This window comes from Ovis canadensis, chromosome 5, assembly GCF_042477335.2.
Source record: "Ovis canadensis isolate MfBH-ARS-UI-01 breed Bighorn chromosome 5, ARS-UI_OviCan_v2, whole genome shotgun sequence".
In the NCBI taxonomy this organism is placed as follows: Eukaryota; Metazoa; Chordata; class Mammalia; order Artiodactyla; family Bovidae; genus Ovis; species Ovis canadensis.
Genome location: NC_091249.1, coordinates 75,366,196 through 75,393,002, shown reverse-complemented (window position 1 = coordinate 75,393,002; position 26,807 = coordinate 75,366,196). Strand labels below are relative to the sequence as shown.

Below are 26,807 nucleotides of genomic sequence, written 5' to 3'. Positions count from 1 at the left end.
ACTAGAAAAGTTCCTCTTGAACTATTAAAATAGCTGCTTGACAAATATTTGTTAGGTGTGTATTTTCAGCAAATAGGTCTTCAAACCCTTGTGCTGGAAGAAATTCAAGCAGTGTAGGCCATAAAAAGGCAGGCTACAAAGCACCAAGTACATTTAGGTCTCACTTTTATAGATATATATGTTTGCATGTGTGTATATACGTATGTGCCTGGGAAATCTCATGGACAGAGGAGCCTGGCGAGCTACAGTCCATGCGGTTGCAAAAGAGTTGAATGTGACTCATCAACCAAACAACAGCATATATGCATATGTATAAGTGTATATAATATGTACTCTAAAATATTAACAACAGTTACCTCTCTGAAATGAATCTATAGATGTATCTTTTTTTAAAATTTTAAATGTGTATTTGATTTCTGCTGTGTAGCAAAGTGACTCGGTTATACATACATATATATATATATATATATATATATATATATATTCTTTTCCATTATGGTTTATCACAGGATATTGGATATAGTTCCCTGTGTTATACAGTAGGACATTTTGATTATCCATCCAATAGATAATAGTTTTCATCTGCTAAGCCCAAACATCTAGTCGTTTCCTCCCCTGCCCCCCTGCCTTCTTGGCAGTCACAAGTCTCTTCTCTATACACAGATATATTGTTTATCTTCATTTTTAAATCTTTATGGCTAATTTTTTTCTTTTTAGAACACAACAAGAATGCAGTTATTTCTTAAAATCAATCAATAATATAAAAATTACCAAATTAAAAGTCCCCATAAATCTCTCCTACAAAAACACACCAGTAAAATAGGAAAAGGAGTACGTCAAGGCTGTATATTGTCACCCTGCTTATTTAACTTATATGCAAAGAATATCATGAGAAACGCTGGGCTGGAAGAAGCACAAGCTGGAATCAAGATTGCCGGGAGAAATATCAATAACCTCAGATATGCAGATGACACCACCCTTATGACAGAAAGTGAAGAGGAACTAAAAAGCCTCTTGATGAAAGTGAAAGAGGAGAGTGAATAAGTTAACTTAAAGCTCAACATTCAGGAAACGAAGATCACGGCATCTGGTCCCATCACTCCATGGGAAATACATGGGGAAACAGTGGAAACAGTGTCAGACTTTATTTTTTGGGGCTCCAAAATCACTGCAGATGGTGATTACAGCCATGAAATTAAAGACACTTACTCCTAGAAAGGAAAGTTATGACCAACCTAGATAGCATATTGAAAAGCAGAGACATTACTTTGCCAACAAAGTTCCGTCTAGTCAAGGCTATGGTTTTTCCAGTGGTCACGTATGGGTGTGAGAGTTGGACTGTGAAGAAAGCTGAGTGCCAAAGAATTGATGCTTTTGAACTGTGGTGTTGGAGAAGACTCTTGAGAGTCCCTTGGACTGCAAGGAGATCCAACCAGTCCATTCTGAAGGAGATCAGCCCTGGGGGTTCTTTGGAAGGAATGATGATAAAGCTGAAACTCCAATACTTTGGCCACCTCATGCAAAGAGTTGACTCATTGGAAAAGACTCTGATGCTGGGAGGGATTGGGGGCAGGAGGAAAAGGGGACGACAGAGGATGAGATGGCTGGATGGCATCACTGACTTGATGGACGTCGGTTTGGGTGAACTCCGGGAGTTGGTGATGGACAGGGAGGCCTGGTGTGGTGCAAAGAGTCGGGACATGACTGAACTGAACTGAAAAGTTGTGTGAATAGTTTGTCGGGTTTTTTTCATGCATATTTGAATATTCATACCCAATAATCATTTTCAAACAATGATATTAATCTTCCATTTACTTTTTTCTTGCTCAATAATAAATCATCGATTCATTGTATATGATTTACCAAGTTAACTCTTTCAATAAATGAGTTCATTCAACAAATACATATTGATTATCAGCCATGTGCTGGTCACTGTGTTGGCAATACAATAGTGAACAAACTGGTTAAAGTCCTTACCCTCAGGAAATTTATATTCCAGTTGGAAAGATGAACATTAGACATAATCACGCCAGCATACAATTATAATCCATAACAAACCCTATTGAGGGAATGGGCTGGGTGCTCTTATCTAGTGTACAGGGCCTGATCTAGTGAGACTGAACAGTCAATAACTAAAGAGAAGGTTAGGAGAGAAGGGAAGTATTATCCAGAGGAACCTCTAGTGGCCTGGTGCTTGTGAGGGCTGATGATTGGCAGAATAGGCTGGAGGGCATGGGGTCAGGGACTGGTGGGTGGCTGCTGGTGTTCACGTCATCCTTTCTTATCTGTAGGTGACTGAAACAGCCAATGGGATTGCCAGGATAGATGGATCAGGACTCACACCTCTGGATGTGAGTCCTCAGCATCTACGCAGTGTGGGCACTTCCCTTCCTGGTGCTGCTGTATTCATCTTGAACTTCTGAGCCATGTTGACAATGCTCAGTGCTGGCCAAGGTCCTCCTCATCTTCCAGCACCTCCTGCAGGCAAGCTCCTTACCCCAGGCCATCACCTGACATGACTGAGCGACTGACACTTTAATATGCTTTTTTATATACAGCTATATTGACATATGTACAGGATTGCCATACAGAAAATTTCTTCCACTGTGTTCTTAATAGAACAATTCTCTATTTTTTAATGCCCAAACTTCATAGAATAAATGTATCTATCCCACTATAATTTTTCTGTACAATATTTGTTTAGGAAGCATTTATATTTATGTCCCTAGACTCACTACAGCAGGTTTAACAAAACAATCTGCGAGAAATGTCTTGAGGTATTTCTTACATTGTCTTACATTCCAGACACAGCCAAATGTTAGAATCCCACACAGACAACTTAGAACTCAGAACAAATGTCCACAAAGAGGATATGGAAGATGTTACTGTAGACAAGCAACTTTTTGTAACAAGCATGTTAATTTGTGTTCAGTATCACATTGCAAGCATTTAGAACCTAACATCAGTTGATTACTTACATATAGGCATGTTATTATCTTAGGTATGTTTCAAAAATTGCAACTAATACCTGGCTAATTAAAAAAAATTTTTTTTCTAAAAGATAAACATTTTCAAAATAAATTTAAAAAGACAATTCAAGTGTTAAACAGGGTAATGATATGTTTACATGAGAGCTTCACATTTCTTAAAAATTAAGTGGCAAGGGCACTAAAGTTATATTTTCTTTTCCTGAGATACAGGTCTGGGATATTTTTCGGTTGATAATAAAGTTTTCACTCCTGCAATGAGATTTATTCTGAAATCATATCTAACCATCTTTGCATAGGAGGCAAATTTGCATGGTACTCATCAGCAAAGGTCATTCTCTGTACAATATGGGGACTGGGTCCATAGTTATCACCCTTCCATCTACTGTGTTGATTCAGATTCCCCAAAATTATTTTACTTATTCAAAATACAACTTCAATAAATAAATAAATAAAATTTTAAAAACAACAAAAATTGGCTGTGTTTAGGGTTGATCTGTCATGTGACATAATCTTTCCAATTCAAAATAACAGGAACTAGATTATCAGGCATGCTTGCACGGATTAAAATTTTAGGAGATTACTGATATTAAGAAGGGCTCCCCACCACCCCCACAACAAGTAGTTATTTTGGTTTTAGGGAAAAAACTGTAATAAGGACTCTCATTCAACTCAACCTAAAGTAACTGGGGAAAAAAAGGAGACTTTATAAGAAAGGTCTTGGGAACTGTCATGGAGCAGTCAGGCCCCAAGTATCCTGAGGCAGTCAGGCATGGGAGCAGACACACCCAGGAGTCAAGTCACATTAGGGCTTCCAGCGCCCCTGCTCAGGTTAGCTCTGAGTATTGGCTTCATTCCTTACTTTTGATGTGAACAGGCTCTGTCCACAGCTCTTGAGTTTTACCTTTTACCATTTTAGGCACCAGAAGGAGACTAATCTGATGATCTGTCTGGTTTCAGTAATCCAGGGAAGGAATTGATTTAGTGGTTCTGCTTGGGTCAAGTACCACCCCTGAACAAATCAGCTGTAGTTAGGAAAGTGCTGGTAGAAACCACAGCTAATTCAGAAGTGGGGTTGGGTCACTTCAGGTTAAGAGGGTAGGGTTTCTGAGCAGATAAGCCCATAGACATCCATGACAAGGTTTGAAGAAAGAAAAAATAAAACAGGAATAAAAATTGGACAGATTCAATCCCTAGCCTTCAGTTTTGCTCATTAAAGACTCACAAAAACTTAACCCGTATATCCACCATGTCTGGATCTCTGTGTGGCTTTGAGTCCTAGCTTTGCAGCTCACAAGCTATGTTGCCCTGGATAAGTCAGGCTTTTAGAATGAGGCTAATAATTTTTCTTTTTCTAGGCTGTTGTGAAAAACTACTGGTGAGAAACCAGTGGTTCTTAGAGAAGCAATGGAGTGAGTTCAGTGAATACAAGTATAAACTTTAGAGCAGTGTCCTCAGGCAGGAGTGAGCTTGCCCCCAGGAGTCATTTGGCAATGTGTGGATTTATTTCTGGTTGTCACAACTAGGAGGGGGTAGAACTACTGGATAGAAGCCAGGGATGCAGTTAAACATCCTGTGATGCACAGGACAGCCTCAGATATCAACAGTGCTCAAGCTGAGAAACCATGCTCTAGAGCCAAGTTATCTGATTCTATTTATATCTCCATCACTTCAAAATTTGGTAAATAACCTTACTTTTCTATACCTCAGTTTTCCCATCTGGAAAGTGGGACTAATACTACAAACTATCTCCTAAGCCTATTGTGAGGACCAAATGGATTAATAACTGTAAAGAGCTTGTGCCCCTGCCTGCTACGTAGTTCTCCCTAAATACAAGCTGTTACTTCCTCCAAACTTGGCTAAGCTTCAGAATCACTTTGAGACCTTGTCTAATAATAGACTCCCAGGAACCTTCCCTAGTGGTACAGGATCTGAGTCTTTGGAATTTGGAATCTAGGAATATGGGGAGTTTAGAGTTCCCCAGTTGATTTGAATGATCAGCCAAGTATAGGGGTGAAGGCTTGCTATGCAGAGTGTGGGTTTCAGACCAGCAGCAACTCAGAGCGAACTCCGATGTGCACACAAATCACTTGGGGGCCTTGTTACAAGTCGGGTTCTGGTTCAGCAGTCTGGGTGCCACCTGAGATTCTACTTTCCTAACAAGCCTCCAAGTGAGGCCAACACTGCTGGTCCTCAAACAGTACTCTGAGTCCCAACACTCCGAAGTACTTTATAACTGCATGTATGGATTACACACCCCCAATAATGCTGCTGGACCCAAAGCCTATTGAGTGCCACAAGGTTGAGTTGGAATAGCTGCTAATGTTTCTTCTTCTTAAGAGCTAAAAACAAGGTAAGGAAAGGAAGCTGTGTGGGAATGCTTCAGATAGCCTTTATCTCCTGGGGACCACCCCCCAACCCACCTGAGCCACGATGGAAACCCCCCAGGAGAAGGTCATCCACTTACCACTTGCCTGGCTGCAAAAGTATATCCCCTTAGCCAGAAAGAATAAAGAACCTTTGGAGGCTTCTGGAGTCCCATTTGTTGTAAATTGCCTGGAAGTCATTTTGTTTACAGTGGAATTGACCTGAAAGTCAATTTGTTCCTTTTCATGGCTGATGTCTCTTAAAGAGTAATGTTCTTCAATGTCAGGCCCCACCAGCCTCCAGGAGTCTGTGTTCACAGTCAGAGATAGGACTGCATCTGGAAGCTCTTTAATTCGGTGGTTTTTCAGGGTGTCTCTGACACGTGTGTGATGAACTTAGTGGGGAGATGGGTAAGATTTATTTACTTTCTTTTATATATGTTTATTTATTTATAGGTGTGCTGGGTCTTTATTGCTTCACATGGGCTTTCTCTAGCCGTGGTGGGCAGGGGCTACTCTCTAGCTTCCGTGCGCAGGCAGGCTTCTTATTGTAGTGGCTTCTCTTGTTGCAGAGCATGGGCTCTAGGTGTGCGGGCTTCAGTAGCTTTGCCACTTAGTCTTGGTAATTGTTGCCCACGGGCTTAGTTGCCCCATGGCATGTGGGATCTTCCTGGATCAGGGATCAAACCAGCGTCCTCTGAATGGCAAGGGAGATTCTTAACCACTGGACCATCAGGGAAGCCCCTATTTACTTTCATAATAATGTATTTGTGTTAATATGTTCAATCCATGGTGGCTTAGAATTGAGTTATAATACTTCTTTTTAAAATTGAATTTTATTACAGCCTACTTATATCAGTTAGCTACTGTGATAATGCTACACAATAAACTACCCTGAAATTCAAATAAAATAAAATAATTTAATTTTAAATTATTGACTTGATGAGAAAAATAATATAAATAGAACACATATGTGATAAATGACTTAAGTTCCAGACATGCTATTTCAGTTCAGTTTCCTTGTTTTATGGATGGAGAAACTAAAGCAAGAGAGTCCCTGGGTCTCTCTTATCTTTTCTTATCTTTAAAATAAAGATAATTATCCCTACTTGGTAGGATTGTGGTGAGAACTAAACAGTTCATTTACAGCACTTTGTACATTGCCTGGCCCATCATACATACCTAAGAAATGCTAGCTGCTCACATTGTCAGTATTAAATGAGAAACCTTATTACTATGATCATTGATAGTCTCTCTGAGCCTCATGCTCCCCATCTGTAAAGTGAAGGCATCAGATGAGAAGGCTAAGCATCTCTGGCCATACAGCTCCCTCATCCTCTAACATGCCAGGGGAAAATATCTGACAGAAAGATGTGGAAAGTTAAATCTTCTCTTTTCAGTAGCCCTCATTTTATCCATCTATAAAATGGGAGAAATAAAGACTTCTGTGACAATTCCTGCCAACAAGTCAGCCTATTTAAACAACCTATGAAACATCATATTAAAAATCTATTTACTTTGGTATGCTCTTAATTGACACATTTGAGTGCTAGAGCTAATCCAGCAAGAGACAAATTATTGGAAAAAAATCAGCACTGAATGTATGTGCTCACATCCACTCACAGATAATGAAAACAAAGGCTAGAAGCCATGTAGCTTGTCAGAGAGCAAAGGGCTGTTAAATTCTAAAGCCAAGGCTTAAGCTCCTATCCCCCAGCTCTCAGATCCAAGTTTCCTTCTCAACTTCTCCTTCTGGTCTCCTTTTATATTCAGTTTCCTTTTTAGTTCTTCTTTGACAGAACTGTCTCTGGATCTCCTCACCACCAGCTCCCCCGCTGCTCGCTCTCTCTCCACACAGACACACACACACACACGCACGCACGCACACACACACACACACACACACACACACGAGCAAGGCTGCCTGAACCATCATTCAGAGCTGATGCTCCCACATTCCTACTCTGAGACACAGAATCATAGGTCTCAGAGAGCTGGAACTGGAATAAAGGATGAGCATGTAGAGAGTTTTCTAGACAACCAACTCATAACACAAATAAGGAAAAAGATTTCTTCAGCCCTGGTGCCAGTGCAGTCTGCATTCCTTTTTCATCCTTTGGACAAGATCCACTGCATATTCTGGTATGTAAGAGTCTCTCCCCTCTCTCCCCATGGAAAAAGAATCCAAAATTGTACTTTGGTCTGCAAATCTGTGCTGCTAGGTCACTTTCCAGACCTAAAATTAGGGGTGGTGCTCCCCCAGGTGGTCTGAGCCTAGAAGCACAACTCCTTCAAAGACACCAATTTAGATTAACACACTTGAACAGTGATTTTCTCTAACAGCTACCATCATCGTCATAATCCATGGGCCACAGAACTGCTCAGAAGTAGAGCCTTCACTGAGCATAGAAGGATAGTTAGCTGGAATAAAGGATGAACATGTAGAGCGTTTTCTAGACAACTAACGTACCATAGATAAGGAAAAAGGTTTCTTCAGTCCTGGTGCCAGTGCAGTCTACACCGTGGCTGGAGTAGAAGACCCTTAAGGCCTTTTTAGTAATTGTTACTATTATAGTTCAGTAGTTTCTTGAACCTAGTGGTGTCATGTATTGGAGTTTGGCTTCTATTTTTTTTTCTCTTTTTTCTATTTTTTGGCTGTACCTCAAGGCTTTCACGATCTCAGTTCCTTGACCAGGGATTGAACCTGGACCATAGCAGTGAAAGCCCGGAATCCTAACCAGTAGGCAACCGGGGAACCTGTTTTATTTTGTTTGTTTGTTTTTCTGTATTGAGCTTTTTGTTGGCTGAAATGAATAAATATAGAATGATAAACAGTGGGTAAATGGGATCTCAACATAAATGGGGACCACTGAGTAATTATGGTCCTTCCATTCGCAGGTTTTGCCTTTGGAGAACAAAATATGAGACCATGCCATGGCCACATCCACTCATCCTATATGGAGGGATGTTGGCAATCACTAGAGCATGCAGAAGGCTCTGGGCCTCAAGCTACCACAAATTTGGGGCCACCACCCAGGTAAGCATCATCCTCAGCTTCCGCAGCTGCTAGTGAGTGAGTTCAGTCCCCAGAGACAGAATGATGATGTACAGGGTGTGGCTGGCTTCCCCTCAACAGAGGAGATTAGTAATGGCATGACTGAGAATTTCTTCAGCATAGAGAAGAGATGCCAGCAAGCTGCACCATGGAAAGAACTGGACCCCTGAAAATGCAACCCCATACATGTCATCCCTCTTTCTTAAAAAAAGAAAATCTAAACCAAGACATATCTTTTTTTCTTATGTGAACGTGAAAGTTGCTCAGTCTTGTCCAACTCAATATGACCCCATGGAATTCTCCAGGCCACAATACTGGAATGGGTAGACTTTCCCTTCTCCAGGGAAGCTTCCCAACCCAGGTATCGAACCAGGGTCTCCTGCATTCCAGGCGGATTCTTTACCATCAGAGCTACCAGGGAAGCCCCCCCTCCAATTGATTTTTGGCTATTGTAAGTATGGCCCTAAAGAACAGAAATTCACATTCTTAATCTAATATATAAATAATGTTTGTGCAAGTCATTCAGTCATGTCTGACCCTTTGCAACCCCATGGACTGTACATAGTCCTTTGAATTCTCCAGGCCAAAATACTGGAGTGGGTAGCTGTTCCCTTCTCCAGGGGATCTTCCCAACCCAGGGATCGAACCCAGGTCATTCACATTGCAGGCAGCAGATTCTTTACCAGCTGAGCCACCTATGTTTAGAAAAATATAATCTGATCACTGAGACTTAATTTTCTCAGTAATCCATACTCATCATTTATAAAAAAGAAAAAAAAGAACAGCATTAAATAAATACTATTCTCTTGAATTGGTCCTTAGATAAGTCCTCAAAAAGGAACTCAAAAGGAGAATTAATTCTGACCAGGAAAGAGAGAGGCATCACTGAAGCCCCTGAGACTTGAACCATAACCAGGACTGTTCAGTGCAGTTCAGTTCAGTCGCTCAGTCATATCCAACTCTTTGTGACCCCATGGACTGCAGCATGCCAGGCCTCCCTGTCCATTACCAACTCCAGGAGTTTATTCAAGCTCATGTCCACTGAGTGTGTGATGCCTTCCTTAGTGATCAGTGCAAAGAAATAAAGGAAAACAATAGAATGGGAAATACTAGAGATCTCTTCAAGAAAATTAGAGATACCAAGGGAACATTTCATGCAAAGATGGGCTCAATAAAGGACAGAAATGGTATGGAAGCAGAAGGTATTAAAAAGAGGTGGCAAGAATAAAGAAAAACTATGCAAAAAAGATCTTCATGACCCAGATAACCACGATGGTGTAATTACTCACCTAGAGCCAGACATCCTGGAATGCAAAGTCAAGTGGGCCTTAGGAAGCATCACTACAAACAAAACTAGTGGAGGGGATGGAATTCCAGTTGAGCTATTTAAAATCATAAAAGATGATGCTGTGAAATAGATGGAATTTAGAAAGATGGTAACGATAACCCTGTATGCGAGACAGCAAAAGAGAGGCAGATGTACAGAACAGACTTTTTGACTCTGTGGGAGAAGGAGAGGGGGTGATGATTTGGGAGAATGGCATTGAAACATGTATAATATCATATAAGAAATGAATTGCCAGTCTAGGTTCGATGCAGGATACAGGATGCTTGGGGCTGGTGCACTGGGATAACCCAGAGGGATGGTATGGGGAGGGAGGTGGGAGGGGGGTTCAGGAGTGGGAATTTATGTACACCCGTGGCAGATTCATGTTGATGTATGGCAAAACCAATGCAGTATTGTAAAGTAAAAAAATTTTAAAAATAAATTTAAAAAAAAGAGATGATGCTGTGAAAGTGCTGCAGTCAATATGCCAGCAAACTTGGAAAACTCAGCAGTAGCCACAGGACTGGAAAAGGTCAGTTTTCACCCCAGTCCCAAAGAAAGGCAATGCCAAAGAATGCTCAAACTACCACACAGTTGCACACATCTCACATGCTAGCAAAGCAATGCTCAAAATTCTCCAAGCCAGGATCAATAATATGTGAACTGTGAACTTCCAGATGTTCAAGCTGGTTTTAGAAAAGGCAGAGGAACCAGAGATCAAATTGCCGATATCCACTGGATCATTGAAAAAGCAAGGGAGTTCCAGAAAAACATCTACTTCTGTTTTATTGACTATGCCAAAGCCTTTGACTGTGTGGATCACAATAAACTGGAAAATTCTGAAAAAGATGGGAATACCAGACCACCTGACCTGCCTCTTGAGAAACCTATATGCATGTCAAAAAGCAGCCGTTAGAACTGGACATGGAACAACAGACTAGTTCCAAATAGGGAAAGGAGTATGTCAAGGCTGTATATTGTCACCCTGCTTATTCAACTTATATGCAGAGTACATCATGAGAAATGCTGGACTGGATGAAGCACAAGCTGAAATCAAGATTGCAGGGAGAAATATCAATAACCTCAGATTTGCAGATGACACCACCTATTTGGCAGGAAGTGAAGAACTAAAGAGCCTCTTGATGTAAGTGAAAAAAGAGAGTGAAAAAGTTGGCTTAAAGCTCAACATTCAGAAAACTAAGATCATGGCATCTGATCCCATCACTTCATGACAAATAGATGGGGAAACAGTGGAAAGAGTGAGAGACTTTATTTTGGGGGGCTGCAAAATCACTGCAGATGTTGATTGCAGCCATGAAATTGAAAGACGCTTATTCCTTGGAAGGAAAGTTATGACCAACCTAGACAGCATATTCAAAAGCAGAGACATTACTTTGCCAACAAAGGTCCATCTAGTCAAGGCTATGGTTTTTCCAGTGGTCATGTATGGATGTGAGAGTTGGACTGTGAAGAAAGCTGAGCGTGGAAGAATTGATGATTTTGAACTGTGGTGTTAGAGAAGATTCTTGAGAGTCCCTTGGACTGCAAGGAGGTCCAACCAGTCCATCCTAAAGGAGATCAGTTCTGGGTGTTCGTTGGAAGGAGTGATATTGAAGCTGAAACGCCAATACTTTGGGCACCTGATGCGAAGAGGTGACTCATTTGAAAAGACCCTGATGCTGGGAAAGATTGAGGGCAGGAGGAGAAGGGGATGACAGAGGATGAGATGGTTGGATGGCATCACCGACTCAATGAACATGGGTTTGGGTAGGCTCGAGGAATTGGTATTGGACAGGGAGACCTGACGTGCTGTGGTTCATGGGGTCGCAAAGAGTCAGACACGACTGGGCGACTGAACTGAACTGAACTGAACAGAGTATGAAAGGACTTCTTTCCTCACACCTTTGCCAGCACCTGCTATTGTTAAACCTCTTTTGTGTTTTACATTTTATGCTTTCCAACCTGCCTTTTAAGAAAAAGAAGATTCATTTCATTGTTTCCATACAGTTGATCATCTCTTCGTATGTTTATTCGCTATTTAGACTCCCTTGTCTGTCTCTGCCTGATTTGTATTTACATACTTGTGAGTGTTTGACATCTGAGAGGGGGAGACAAAAGCTAGGAGAAGTCCTCATAAATGTAGAGAGCTTCTGTTGCTTCCTTCCTTTATACAGCAAACCTTTGCTGAGGGCTAGGCATAGAGCTTTCCTACACGCTTTCTGCTGAAGCAGTTTTCAAGGCCTGATGGCTCAGTCTCCATCTAGTGTCACAATTCCAGATGATGAATTGATGACCTGACAGAAGAGAGTTCCTCAAAGCTTATGAGTAACTGGAGTCCTCCAGACTTATTCATTGAACACTTACTTACCGAGTGTCAGACCTTGTTCCAGATATGCCTGTTGGCCATCTGTATGTCTTCTTTGGAGAAATGTCTATTTACATATTCTGCCCATTTTTTTGATTGGGTCACTTGGTCTTTTTGTTAGTGAATTGTATGAGCTGTTTGGAAATTTGTAAATTAAGCCTTTGTCAGTCACATCATTTGCAAATATTTTCTCCCAAATATTTTCTCCCAGTTATGTTTTCATTTGTTAATGTTTTTCTTTGCTGTGCCAAAGCTTGTAAGTTTGGTTAGGTCCCATTTGTTTATTTTTGCCTTTAATCTCTATTGCCTTGGGAGAGAGGCTGAAGAAAACATTGGTGTAATTTATGTTAGAGAATATTTTGCTTATGTTCTAGAGTTTTACAGCATAATGTCTTATATTTAAGTCTTTAAGCCATTTTGAGTTTGTTTTTGTGTATGGTAGGAGGGTGTGTTCTAACTTCATTAATTTACATGTAGCTGTCCAGCTTTCCCAACATCACTTGCTAAAGAGACTGTGTTTCCTCCATCATATATTCTTGCCTCCTCTGTCAAAAGTTAAATGACTCAAGATGTGTGGGTTTATTTCCGGACTCTCTGTTCTGTCCCATTGATCCATAGATCTGTTTTTTGTACCGATATCATGTTGTCTTGATTACTGTAGCTTTGGGTATTATCTAAAGTTTGGGGGGATTATGCCTCCTGCTTTGTTCTTTTTCCTCAGGATTGTTTTGGCAATTTGGGGTCTTTTATGGTTCCATGTAAATTTTCCTTTATTAATGGTTTATAGTTCTTAGCATATAAGCCTTTCATCTCCTTGGTCAGGTTTATTCCTAAGTATTTTTATGCAGTTTTAAAAGGGTTTGTTTCTTTTTTACATTCCTTTTTGATATTTTATTGTTAGTGTAAAGAAATACAACAGATTTCTGTACATTAATATTGTATCCTACTACTTTGCTGAATTCATTTATCAGTTCTAGTAACTTTTGTGTGGAGTCTTTAGGGTTTTCCGTATGTGATAACAACAATTTTACCTCTTCTCTTCCTATTTGATACATTTTATTTCTTTTTCTTGCCTGATTGCTGTGGCTAGGACTTCAGATACTATGTTGAATAAAAGTAGTGAGAGTGGGCATCTTTGTCTGGCTCCAGATTTTAGTAGGAAGGTTTTCAGTTTTTCACTATTGAGTATTCTATTTGTTGTGGGTTTGTCATAAATAGCTTTTATTATGTTGAGATATGTTCCTCTCTACCCACTTTGGTGAGAGTTTTTATCATGAATGGATGTTAAATTTTTAGCAAATGCTTTTCCTGCATCTATTGAGATTATTGTGGTTTTTGTCATCTTTTTTTTTTTTTAATGTGGTACATCACAACAATTGATTTGTGTATATTGAACCATCCTGGTGACCCTGGGATGACTCCAATTTGGTCAGGTGCATGATATTTTTTATGTGTTATTGGACTGAGTTTGCTAATATTTTATTGAGACATTTTGCATCTATATTCATCAAAGATATTGGCCTATAACACCCTGGCTCATATGGTAAAAAATCTGCCTGCAATGTGAGAGACCCAAGTTTGATCCCTAGGTTGGGAAGATCCCCTGGAGAAGGGAATGGCTACCCACTATTCTTGCCTGGAGAATTTCATGGACAGAAGAGCCTGGTTGGCTACATATAGTCCATGGAGTCACAAAGAGTGGGACAGGACTGAGCCACTAACACTTTCATTCTTATTTTCAAAATATTTGATTTTGCTGCAGAAATAGCATGTATGTCTTTGAAAATCAAAACATTTAAAATTAAAACAAAAATTTCCACCCATAGGTCTCCACCTATACTTCTACAGTATAGAAGGAACTATTATAAATTCTTTCAGACCTTTTTTGAGCATATATGAACATGGATATAATGTGTATGTCTTTGTCCATTCACTCTGCTACATGAAATGCCTCAGATGAGGTGGCTTATAATAACACAATTTTATTTCTCATAATTTTAGAGGCTGGAACACCAAGATCAGAGTAGTAGCTTGGTCAGGTGAGGACCTTCTTGTGGATTGTGATTTCTCATTTTGACTTGGGTTACTTTTCCAAAAGTATTAATCTCATTCATGAAGCCTCCACCCTCATAACCTAATCATCTCTTAAAGGCCATATATGCTAGTATCATCACATTGGGCATTAAGATTTTAATATATGAATTTCAGAGGGATACAAACATTCAGACCAAAGCAGTGTATATGTTTGTATGTGTATTTTCTATGTTTGCATGTTAGTCTGTGATTCTGTGTATATGTGGTTTCCTTCTTATTTTTAGAAAAATGATATATTTAATGTGTTGAGCATTTCATATTTCACAATAATATTTCCTGAACATGCCTCCATGTTAGCATATACAGATATATTTCAGTTTCTTTAACAAGTGAAGAGAGTTGGACCATAAAGAAGGCTGAGCACTGAAGAACTGATGCTTTCACATTGTGGTGCTGGAGAAGACTATTGAGAATCCCTTGGACAACAAGGAGATCAAACCAGTCAGTCCTAAAGGAAATCAGTCCTGAATATTCATTGGAAGGACTGATGCTGAAACTGAAGTTCCAATACTTTGGCCACCTGATGTGAAGAACTGACTCATTGGAAAAGACCCTGATGCTGGGAAAGATTGAGGGTAGGAGGAGAAAAGGCCTACAGAGGATGAGATGGTTCAATGGCATCACTGACTCAATGGACATGAGTTTGAGCAAACCTCAGGAGATAGTGAAGGACAAGGAAGCCTGGCATGCTGCAGTCCATGGGATTGCAGAGTTGGATACAACTGAGCGATTGAATAACAATTGTCTGAATTAAGTATTTGAAAGGATAATTTCCATAGGTAACTTACGTGAACTGGGCTGGAGTGTTAGTTGGATGGATAGTTGGAAACTGGCAATCTGTTGCTCCTTTTTTTTTTTTTTTTTTAAAGCTTTGTTTCCTATTTGTTGGTTTGTCAGGACAAACCTGCTACTAATTATGTACTAATTATGTGGTGGACCAGTGTATTGTCTGTGAGCTTAACTCCTCTAGGTGTCACTGTAGAGTTCTTGCAGCTCTTTTACCTGTCTTGATTTTTCCCTCTGGTAGTCTAAGACCACAGTGGGTGCTCAGATCATTCAGTGGCCAGCTGTTAAATGTGGTTCCCCAGAGGAACAAGTTCTTTTTTAAAAACTAAATACTGGGTTTCCCTACAGGACTGCTACATGGTATGAGGACTTACCTCCACCACTCCTGCAAGTTTCTCACTGCCTGAGAAAGTCATTGCTGGCCAGGAGGAGATGTCCCTTTTTTTCTTCAGAGCTGAAAACTTGTGCAACATTTCCACTTTTATTCTGACAGACTCAATTAAAGTAGCCAATTCAACAGGAAATCAACAGGCCAATCTCCTACCTAATCACTCAGTCTAAACCTACTCAGTGTTTTTCAACTGAGGCAATCCACATTCTCTTCCAAAACTAAGATCAAGCAAAACCTACTCCCCACAGCGAGGAATTTATCCACCACCAAATAAAACAGGATCACCAGCCAATAATAGGAGATCGAAGATCCAGGAGAGTTTTACCCAAATTGTCTGGACACACCAAAAGAGGCAGACAGGCATGAGGGGCCTCTGCTAGTACCAAGACTCTGGACCCTCATAGAGTTCAGTCCAAGGAGAAAAGCCTTCTCTGAATCCTTTCATGGTCACCAGAACTGATGACTGAAAGAAAAATGCACAATGTCAAAGCTGTGAGTTAGGTTTGATTCTGGGACCTAACTGAGGACTATAGCCCAGGAGACAGCCTCTCAGATACTTCTGAGGAACTGATCCAAAGAGATAAGGGAGGAGGAGCCAGGATATATGAGTTTTTCCTGCTGGAAAAAAACATACACAAACATCAAAAGACTACTGCTAATCACAAAAAAATACACATTCCAAGTTAAAATTTTTAGTATTTTTCTTTGGATTGGGAGATATGAGAAACTGAGTTCATTGAAATTATTCTTTAGATATGCATCTTAAGTATCTAGACCCAAGTCAAAGTACAGAATGCTTCCTGAATTTCCTTCAGGGGTGCAGTCAGTGGGCGATTGCACTGGCTAATGGCCTAATCCTTGTAGAACTGGAATGGCAGGCCTGAAAATTCATTTGGAAATTTGATTTACATAAGGAACCCCAAAGTCTTGAAACACATAAACTATGTAAGTTGAAGAGTATTTTTTGTTTGTTTAACTTTGGAGTTTCTACTATGCACTGTGGTTTAGTCACTAAGTCATGTCTGACTCTTTTGTAACTTCATGAACTATAGCCCAACAGGCTTCTCTGTCCATGGGATTTTCCATGAATCCTGGAATGGGTTACCATTTCCTACTACAGGCGATCTTCCTGATCCAGGAATTGAACCCACATCTCCTGCATCTCCTGCATTGGCAGGCAGATTCTTTACCACTGCACCACCTGAGTGGAACTCCAACTCTGGCCAGTATGAGAACCACCTGGGAAACTTGGTAAAAATACAAAGGCCCAAATTCTCCCTACTTCAATAAGTCTGGATCTCTGTGCACTTTATTATCTCCCTAAATGATTCTGATAATACTCCAAGTTTCCAAGCTGCCATAAAAAACTGAAAAAAGGGTTCTCTGTTTACTCTAAAGGGTCATAAAAAATTTTCACTATTTAAATCCCATTTGTTCCACCCTCTATGGAGACATCAAGCAGTTTAGACTGTCCTCACTTAAGGTGTCTGGGTCCCAACCCAAGGGAAGCTGGGCTTGCATCTCAGCATCCACTGGGAATGAAAAGCCCAGACCCTGGGGTCCTCAGTTCCTCGGAGGTCCTCTCTAATCTAGTACCTATTTCTCCAAGGGGGGAAGAGGAGCAGTACCTTTCCCAGGATGGCAGCAACTTTATGGTAGAGCTGTAGTGGAGGCCAGAGCTACTTATGCCTGGGCCAGTGTTAGAAAGGTGTATTTTGGAGGCTCCATCCTGGAAGAGTCCCTCTTGCTGGCTGACGGCTAGTACAAGTTGAAAGACTGCAGGCAGTGCCCTGCAAGTTTTCTTTTAAGCAGTGATATCTGGGAAGGGACCTAGCCAAATTCTGATTATTCAGTCAGCCCTGTTTTCAATAGCTTGAAGATTAACTCAGGGTTCTTCTCACAACTTGGAGAGAAAAGCAAGAACTAGTCTTTTTTTTTTTTTTTTTTGCCTCAGCACAACTTGTGGGATCTTACTTCACCAACCAGGAATTGAACATGGGGCCAGCGCAGTGAAAGCATGGAGTCCTAACCGCTGGACCACCAGGGAAGTCCCTGAAACTAGTCATATATCTGAACATCTCAAGGTTCTTGACAGTCTTACTGATCCTGTGGCCTGAGCAAGAACAAAGGTCTATCGGTGGATGAGATGGAATCTCAGTGCTATCCTGGACTGTAAAATCACTATGGATGGTGACTGCAGCCATGAAATTAGAGGACAGTTGCTTCTTGGCAGGAAATTTATGACAAACCTAGACAATGTGTTGAAAAGCAAAGACATTCCTTTGCCAACAAAGGTCCATATATTCAAGGCTATGGTCTTTCCATATGGTTGTGAGAGCTGGACCAATAAACAAGGCAGAGTGCCTTAGAATTTATGCTTTCAAACTGTGGTGCTGGAGAAGACTTGAGAGTCCCTTGGACAGCAAGGAGAAATCAACCCTGAATATTCATTGGAAGGACTGATGCTGATGCTCCAATACTTTGGTCCCCTGATGCAAACAGCCAACTCACTGGAAAAGACCCTGATGCTGAGAAAGACTGAAGACAGAAGGATGAGATGGCTGGATGGCATCACCAATGCAATGGACATGAACTTGGGCAAACTCCAGGAGATGATGAGGGACAGGAAGGCCTGGCATGCTGCAGTCCATGGGGTCACAAAGAGTCAGACATGACTGGATGACTGAACAACAGCAACAAGCAGACCAGAGGGTGCGTCCTGCCCGCACGCAGGCCAGGAGCACTGCCACGTAATGGTGCCAGATGAGTGAACAGAGGATGTTTCTCAAACCGTGGTGAGTGTTTCTGTTGATTCAGGGCGAGAAACTTGAAGGGGTGGGGCCAGGATTCAATCCAAACGTTCAGGGTAGTGGTCAAAGCTTAGAGTTTGGGGTCTGCTGAGGATTTGCCGTGGCTGTGGGCAAGCTATTCTTTACTTCCCTAAGCCTCAGTTTCCACATCTGTAAAAACAAAATAACAGTGCTACCCAGAGAAGTAGATAGGCTTTGTGGAGTCTGAAGTTTATACCACTGGGAAGGGGGTTGGGATAGCAGTTACCAGTGGAGAGAGCCTCCTTAAGAAAAAGATCACAAAATTACAAATTCAAAATTGCATGTAGGACCTTGGAAAGGGTACCATGTAAGGGAGGAACCCAGACAAATATGTTTCAGATGCTACCAGTTGGCTGTAGGATCACCTAAATAAAGCTCGTGGCACATGAGATAATTATGTAGAGAATGGTATGGCTTGAGCAAAGTGCTGTAATTTTGAGGGAGGAGGAAATTTTGGCCCATTCATCTGTCACTGAAGCAGAGATAATGACAGAGAATGGAACACAAGAGAAACCTCCAAAGCCTTCTTTAGCCGCACAGTTCTGTTTGACGGTCACGTGACTTTAGGCATCTCATTCCCTCAGGGTTGAGGAATCTCTGCCTCTCTGACCCTTTCTGAAAGAATCCTCCTCTCTCCCTGAATCCTCACAAAAGCTAAGAAGTAGTTAGAGGTGAGTAAGTGAGGTTCCTTTTTTTCCCAGCTTAATAAAGGGGAGCTCCTAGAAGGATGCCTTACAGCAGATATGCAGCCAGTGGGAAGTGGGGCTCCTGCCCCTGTGGAGGTGGAGAAGGGTAGGTGTTCTCTTGGAGGTAGACATGGGTTATTGGCTAAAAAACTGGATGGATGTGTTGAGCTCTCATCCCTACTCTGTCACTTTTTTACTTAGGTGACCTTAGGCAGGTCCTTTTAGTTCAGAGCCTGATTTCCTCACTATTTAATGTATAGGACTAAGGGAGAAAATATAGGGAAAGTGCTTAGAAGAGCATCTATCCTTTAGAGAAATGCTTAAAAATATTAGTCCTCAAAATGATCAGTATTATAGTTGCTGTTGCCACTACTGTTGTTAGGTAAGCAGGAATGACTCCCTTCCCAGACCCCTTCCCTCCCCTCCTTCCCTCCCCAGTCTGGGGATTGTTCGTCTTCCCTGGGTTTCTTCAGGCAGGAGGCACACCCTCCGGGGGAGGTGGGCGGGGCCTCTTTCCCACTTGGCCGGAGCCTGCAAAAAGGCGCAAGCCGCAGAGCTGGGGTTTTGCACCTGACTGGACACCTTCCTGCTCAGTGCTCCCCCTCCATCACCGGGAGCCCTCTCTTTCTGAACAGCCATGTCCATGGCAAAGAGTGCCAGGGATCCCCAGGAAGCTGTTGACCTCAATCTGGACCTCAGGTCCCCTCCTGAAAGTGCCAATAAGCTGCCGAACACAGACTCCAGTTTCTTGGATGGAAGCCCTTCCGAGTCACCCAGCTTGGAGACGACCAAGGGCATAACGTGAGTGCTCTTTACTGCCATCTCCATTTCTGTCTTCCAGTCTGGAAGCTTGTAGTGGCAAGAACCCCGAGAAGGGTGTTGACCCCCAATGCACTGTGCACATGGGGAGACCAAGGCTGCAAGAAATGCAGTCAGAGGCTGAATCAACTTGAGAACTTAAAGGGGCAGGAGGGGAGACTGTCAGAAAGCCCTCAGGATATAGTGATCTATCCCCCAACACAGGCACATGGGGAAACTAAGGCACCTTACCCCAGGCCACGCCCTGGCTCGTTGATAGGATGGGATTGGAATCCAGGACTGGCCCTAGAGTCTGTCTGTTTGTTTGCTTGTTTTTAACTGAAGTACAGCCCTAAAGTCAGTTTATTTTATTTTTATTGAAGTGTAGCCCTAGAGCCAGTTTTGCTTCTGGCTGGCCCTGATAATGTCTGGGAGGGAGGCAGAATCCCCAGCTTCTTGGTGTAGAAGGTGACCCTTGAGCTAAAACCACAGACAACCAAGCATTTCCTCCTCCCTGCAGTTACCCGGCCTCTATTTCAATTGAGAACTACAGTGACAACATCAGAAGCACAGTATGTAGAAGAGTCTAGTTTCTTCCACCTTCCTGGGTCTGTGTGGGGGGAAGGGGAGATCTCTGGCAAGGCTTTCAAACCACAACAAGGAGGGATGTACTCAAAGCAGGGAAACCAAGCTACAGGCTCCAGCTCCCTTCCTCTCCACCCTTCAAGCAGTGTGGCTAGTGGCTGATGGGCATGGTGGTAAAGATCCTGCAACTTTATGAAGAAAACGTTGACTCTGTCGGTATAGTAGAAAGGACATATGCATCCAAGAAGGTCTGCTCCTTCTTTTTCTAAGCCTCAGTTTATCCCCATATGCAAAACAGGGATATACTGGTGGCACTGTGAATTTAAGGAGGGTGGCTGTGGAAATTAAATCTGAAAGGTTGAATGTTGTAGGGGTATGGGACAGTGTACAGCAAAGAGGGAGAAGTCATGATAAAGGGGCAGGCAAAGCTGCTCCCATGCCACCCTGCAGGACGATTCAGGGATGGACACAATGACCGACATTATGACATGGTTCACTTGCCCCAGGACTAGTCCTGGGAATTGCTAAGAATTCACAATACTGAGAGTGAGCCCTTCAGGACTTGGGACCATCCACTGCTGAGGTGGGGTATTTCAGAGTTTTTATTATTTAAAAAAATTTTTTTCCACACCATGGGATGTATGAGACCTTAGTTCCTCAACCAGGGATTGAACCTCAAGCCTCTAATTGGAAGCAAAGTCTTAACCACTGGACCACCAGGGAAGTCCTTGTTCAGTTCAGGTCAGTTCAGTCATTCTGTCATGTCCGACTCTTTGCGACCCCATGAACCGCTGCACGCCAGGCCTCCCTATCCATCACCAAATGCCGGAGTCTACCCAAACCCATGTCTATTGAGTCGGTGATGTCATCCAATCATTTCATCCTCTGTCGTCCCCTTCTCCTCCTGCCCTCAGTCTTTTCCAGCATCAGGGTCTTTTCAAATGAGTCAGCTCTTCGCATCAGGTGGCCAAAGTGTTGGAGTTTTAGCTTCAATATCAGTCCTTCCAATGAACACTCAGGACTGATCTCCTTTAGAATGGACTGGTTGGAAGTCCCTGAGGTGGGGTATTTCTCAATCAGAGACCTTGAGGGAACCAGTTAGCTCTTATCTCCTGAGCTAAAACATAGTTTAATGGTAATTTTAGCTATGTAAGAATCAAAAATATAAAGCAAGTCAGAACTTGCTCCTAATTTGGAGGGAGGTAATAAACAGGTCAAGTAAGTATGGTACCTGTGGAGTACATTCACCTGGGTTTGAATTCCCACTTGAGCTACTTACCAGCCAGAGCAAGTGATAGAACTTCTCAGTACTCTAGACTCTCCCCTGTGAAATAACAGTCAGCTCCTCCCAGGTTGGGAGGACATCGTGGAGGAAACCCCCAAGTGCAATACCTGCAAGCTGACTGCCACAACTATAATGATATTCCAGAGTCACCAAAGGAGTTAGGACTAGCACCCAGGTCTCCTGCCTCCCAGCCCAGTGCTTTGCACAGTTCACCACATTATTAAGTTGCCTGAGTGGTCTAAAGTTAAATTCTGATTTCCTAAGTCCTTTAGATAGAAATTTCCAAGTGACCCATTGACCGTGGTTGCCAAACAAACCCATCATTGGAGAGCCATGGGGCGCAGTGCTCTGTCAGCGATGTTGACACCCACAGGGTGAGAGAAAAGCATGCAAAGACTCTCCCACCCTCCTTCTTTCCCCCGCAGTTTTTCTCTTTAACCCTTAACAAGTCAATGGGCAGTTCCTCAGGAAGCTACAGGATTCAGGGATTAATATAAAGATACAAGTGTTTGGGAGAGGTCTTTCAAAAAATACCATTCCTCCTAATGTTTATAGAGGCTTAGCAAAACAGACATGCTGCCTACGATAACACGGCTAGTTAAAAAGCCTTGGGTTTTTTGTTTGTTTGTTTTTGGCCAGGCTATGTACACCAAGATCTGGTTGGGATCTTGGTTCCCCAACCAGGGATTGAACCCAAGCCCCCTCCAGTGGAAGCATGGAGTCTTAACCACTGGACTACCACGGAAGTCCAGCCTTGGGTTTTAATCCCTGATTTGTCCAACCCAGGAGACCAGGCTTTTTCCAGAGTACTTCTGCCATTTTGCACAATAAGTCTCCTTACTGGAAGGCTCTCATGAGAAAGTGCTGAAGTTTCTCAACTTGTAAGCCCGATACTCAATTTAACCTGGTCTAGCTTCCCTGGTGGCTCAGAGGTTAAAGAATCTGCCTCCAATGTGGGAGACCTAGGTTCAATCCCTGGGTCAGGAAAATCCCCTGGAGAAGGAAGTGGCAAGCCACTCTAGTATTCTTGCCTGGAGAATCCCATGGACGGAGGAGCCTGGTAGGCTACAGTCCACAGGGTTGCAAAGAGTCGAACACGATTGAGTGACTTCACTTTCACTTTCTTTTTCAAAGAGCTATGAAGGTTGTTAATTCACCATCAAAGAGAGTATATATTTCTCCCTAATGGTTTATACCTTGTCTTCTGGACTACCTTCGCATTCTGTCTTAAAGAAAGTTCTGAAATTTGGGTTTTGTTTTGTTGGAGGTGGGAGGAGACTTGCCATTCCCCAGTTTGATGTCCTGGCCTGAGGGGAAAAAAAAATTCCTCTGGAGCCCAAACCCAAAATTACCCTGTCCCAGCAGATATCCATCTGGGGGCCCAAGTCACTTGATTTCTTTACCAGAAGTCACATGATTTCTGCTTGCTGCCTCCCCTTTCTCCTTTCTTCTGAGTTCAGTTCTGTATCTGCTAATGGTACTGTGACCGTGGGCCCTCTCTGAACCTTAGCTCCCTCCATTATGAAATGGGGCTGTCTCTTTAACTCATCCTTTCCTGGAGACAGCCCAGTAGAAGTAGGGTGAAGAACAGAGACTCTGAGACAGTTTCTGGGTATATATACCCAGAATATCCTTAGATAGTCAATGGGGCCACAAAGAGTTGGACACAACTTAAACGAATTAGCACGCACACATCCTTAGATAAGTCTATTTTTAAAAATCTCTATTCCTCAGTTTCTTCATCTGCAAAATAAAGGTAATAACCTACTTTCTCATCATCACAAGAAGATTAAATGAGATAATAACCTGAAATCCTTAGCATAATGTCTGTTATATATTATAGTAAGTGTTCTAATGGCATATGTTAAGTGTGAGCTGTTAAAACCAATGCGTGCATGCTAAGTCACTTCAGTCATGTCTGATTCTGCAACCCCATGGACTGTAACCCGCCAGGCTCCGCTGTCCAAGGGATTCTCCAGGCAGCAATGTTGGAGTGGGTTGCCATGCCCTCCTCCAAGGGCTCTTCCCAACCCAGGGATCAAACCTGCGTCTCCTGCACTGCAGGCAGATTCTTTACCACTGAGCCACCAAAAAGAAAGAAAGTGAAGTCGCTCAGTCATGTCCGACTCTTTGCAACCCCATGGACTGTGGCCTACCAGGTTCCTCCATCCATGGGATTTTCCAGGCAAGAATACTGGAGTGGGTTGCCATTTCCTTCTCCAGGAGATCTTCCCAACCCAGAGATTGAACCTGGGTCTCCTGCATTGTAGGCAGACACTTCGGAGAAGCCCCTAAAACCAGGATAGTGCAGGGCAAATTGGGATGCTTGGTCACCCTACAAGAGATCCACAGTGCCAGAAAAGACCATGGGGACTGAGATACAGACAGGAGTCTACTTATGGACCAGCTCAATTCAGGCATGGCATGCTGGAATAGGATGCCTGTTGGATCTCCTCACCTCTGTGCACCCACATGCTAATGTCTTTTTCCTCTTCTTTAGAGCATTCCAGACCTTGGTTCACCTGGTGAAAGGTAACATAGGCACAGGGGTCCTGGGACTCCCACTGGCTATGAGGAATGCAGGCATCCTGGTAAGAGGGGCTGCTGAAGGTGGGTTCAGTATAACTGGATGGTAGCTGGGAGTAGGAGGACAGGGTTTACGTGGGCCTACAGTGAGCAATCTTTCTAAAATGCAACTTGGAGTCTAGACATCTAACCTGGGTTTGAATCCTGGCTCTGTCACAGACTTTTAGTGGCCTCAGCGAGTCAGTCTGGAGAAGGCAATGGCACCCCACTCCAGTACTCTTGTCTGGAAAATCCCATGGGTGGAGGAGCCTGGTGGGCTGCAGTCCATGGGGTCACTAGGAGTCAGACACGACTGAGTGACTTCACTTTCACTTTTCACTTTCATGCATTGGAGAAGGAAATGGCAACCCACTCCAGTGTTCTTGCCTGGAGAATCCCAGGGACAGCAGAGCCTGGTGGGCTGCCGTCTATGGGGTCACACAGAGTCAGACACACCTGAAGCAACCTAGCAGCAGCAGCAGCAGCAGCGAGTCAGTCATCCACAGTCCAGGTGTCAGTTTCCTCCCTTGTGCAATGCTAGGGTTGGACCATAGCTTGTTTTCCAACTATGCTCTATAGAGCACTAGCTCTCAGGGACACTCAGAACCCACAAGGATCAGAATTCTGAGTCCCTTACTCCCACCACAGCACCTCATTGTAATTGCTTTTTGCACTTTATTGGAGTGCTACTTGAGATCACATTTGAAAGAATACATAACATTGTAAGCCAACTATACTTCAAGAAAGAAAAAAGAAAAGAGAGAATAAATGTTACTGCTAAAAAGGGCTCGCAAACCAGTTTGCTAGAAAGTTCTCTGATTCCTGAATAGTATCTGCGCTACCAAATCTCTCCTCTCCGTGTTACTCACAAACTCATTCTCTCCTCTCTTCCCTTGCTCCTTGGCCTGTCCTCCAGATGGGCCCACTCGGTTTGCTGGCCATGGGGCTCATCTCCTGCCACTGTATGCACATCCTGATCAGGTGTGCCCGGCGCTTCTGCCACAGGTGAGGAAAATAGCATTTTGTCAACTCCCTCAGTACTTGGTTTTCAGGGACATCCCAGAAACATCCCATGTAATAAGATTTCACTTCTTAATTTCCTTCAACAAGGCCCAGAAAAACAGAAAAGCAATTGGGGCAGGGACCTAAGGAGGCTCTGCTGTGTGACTCATTAGCTGTTCTCAGTCAGACCATTGTGCTTATCCAGTTGGCTCATCTGTAAATTGGACATAAACAATCCGTGCCTAACCGAGCCTCAGAGAATTGTCATGAGGATCCAATAGAATCATGGAGATGAGAACACCTGTACCCATGCAATATGTGTGTTATTACCCTGGTTATGTAGTCACCGCCCCAACTGACGGGTGAGGAAAACAAGCCATTAGGGAAATACCACCAGGTGTCAAAAGTCTGAACTAGAACTCGGGTGCCTGCCCCAGTTTTCTTTCCATTCAGCTGGGTTCTGCCTTGCTATATGTCTCCTGACATTTCAGTATGTGATCTTAGGCTAAACTGCCTCCTGGTAACTGTATGCACTCTCTTCTGCAGGTTCAATAAGCCCTTTATGGATTATGGGGATACAGTGATGCATGGACTAGAAGCCAACCCCAGCGCCTGGCTCCGGAACCACGCACACTGGGGAAGGTATCTTATTCTTGCTTTGCCCAAAGTATGAAGAACATGTGACTGTCGGGGCTGCCCTCTTCCCTGCAAAGTTAGCTCGTGTGATACAGAACAGTGGACTTCACATGAAAGGAGTTCAGTGGCAGTCTGCCTGATCCAGCCTTATTCCTTATGTATACAGAGGGCTCATTCCTTTGCTGTCCAACTTTAATTTCATTCATCTTTTTATTAAACCACATTTATTTAGTTACAGCTGCCTACCAGGCCCTAGAAATACTGTGGAAAACCAGGCAAACAAAGCTTTGCCCTTGCAGAATCCACAGTCCAAGGGAAACACAGACCTTAAACAGTTTAAGACACAAGTTACTTAATAGTCACTGGGACAAGTACCATGAACGAAGGAAGTACTAGTTGCTCTCAAGCAGGTAAGAAGAGGTATGTGGGTTCAGATAGACTTCCTAGGATGAAATAGTTGAGATAAGGTTGGATAAAAGGCATTCTTAGGAGTAAAGAATTACGTAGGGGAAAGTGGGCAGAAGTCTGAGGGGCTTTCCAGGAAAAGGACCAAAATATGAAGGTCCTAAAGCAAGAGGGAGAATATGACAGTTTCAGGGTAAAGAAAGACTAGGTGGCTTGATGGCAGATAGGGAGATGGTGCTGAAGATTCAGGGCCCTGTTAAGGTCTACATTTTAGACCCTCTTTAAGGTCTTGTTCTTTTCTTAAAAGCAACCAAGAAATCTTTGGAGGGTTTTAATCAGAGGCTTTCCTGTTTTAATCATATTTGCATTATCTGAAGGTCTATCTGGCTTCTTTAGGAGAATATATTGTAGGGAAGCAAAAGTATACTTAGGCCCATGAAGGGGCTATTGACAACATCCTGGTGGCAGATGACAGTGAAGGCTGGGTCCAGGCTGGCAGCAGTGGGAATGGAAAAAAGTGAATTTGGTCATTATTTGGATCTTCGGGTTGTGGGGAAAGGAAAGTGCCAAGGTAGACTTCTGGTGACTTCTGTTTTGGATATATGAGCAGTTGCATCAAGTGGGTAGTTATATGTATAGGTTT

At 42.8% G+C, this 26,807-nt stretch overlaps 1 protein-coding gene across 1 annotated transcript in view; it reads left to right on the top strand.

Annotated features, from left to right (window-relative positions):
- Window positions 1–17,907: 17,907 nt before the first annotated feature.
- SLC36A2 (solute carrier family 36 member 2) overlaps window positions 17,908–26,807 on the top strand; it is a 28,492-nt gene continuing 19,592 nt past the window's right edge. The window contains exons 1-5 of the mRNA XM_069589972.1: window positions 17,908–18,166; window positions 19,524–19,689; window positions 24,057–24,147; window positions 25,038–25,126; window positions 25,670–25,765. Coding sequence (XP_069446073.1) covers window positions 19,526–19,689; window positions 24,057–24,147; window positions 25,038–25,126; window positions 25,670–25,765 — 440 coding nt within the window. The 5' untranslated portion in view covers window positions 17,908–18,166; window positions 19,524–19,525. The remainder of the gene's footprint in view (window positions 18,167–19,523; window positions 19,690–24,056; window positions 24,148–25,037; window positions 25,127–25,669; window positions 25,766–26,807) is intronic.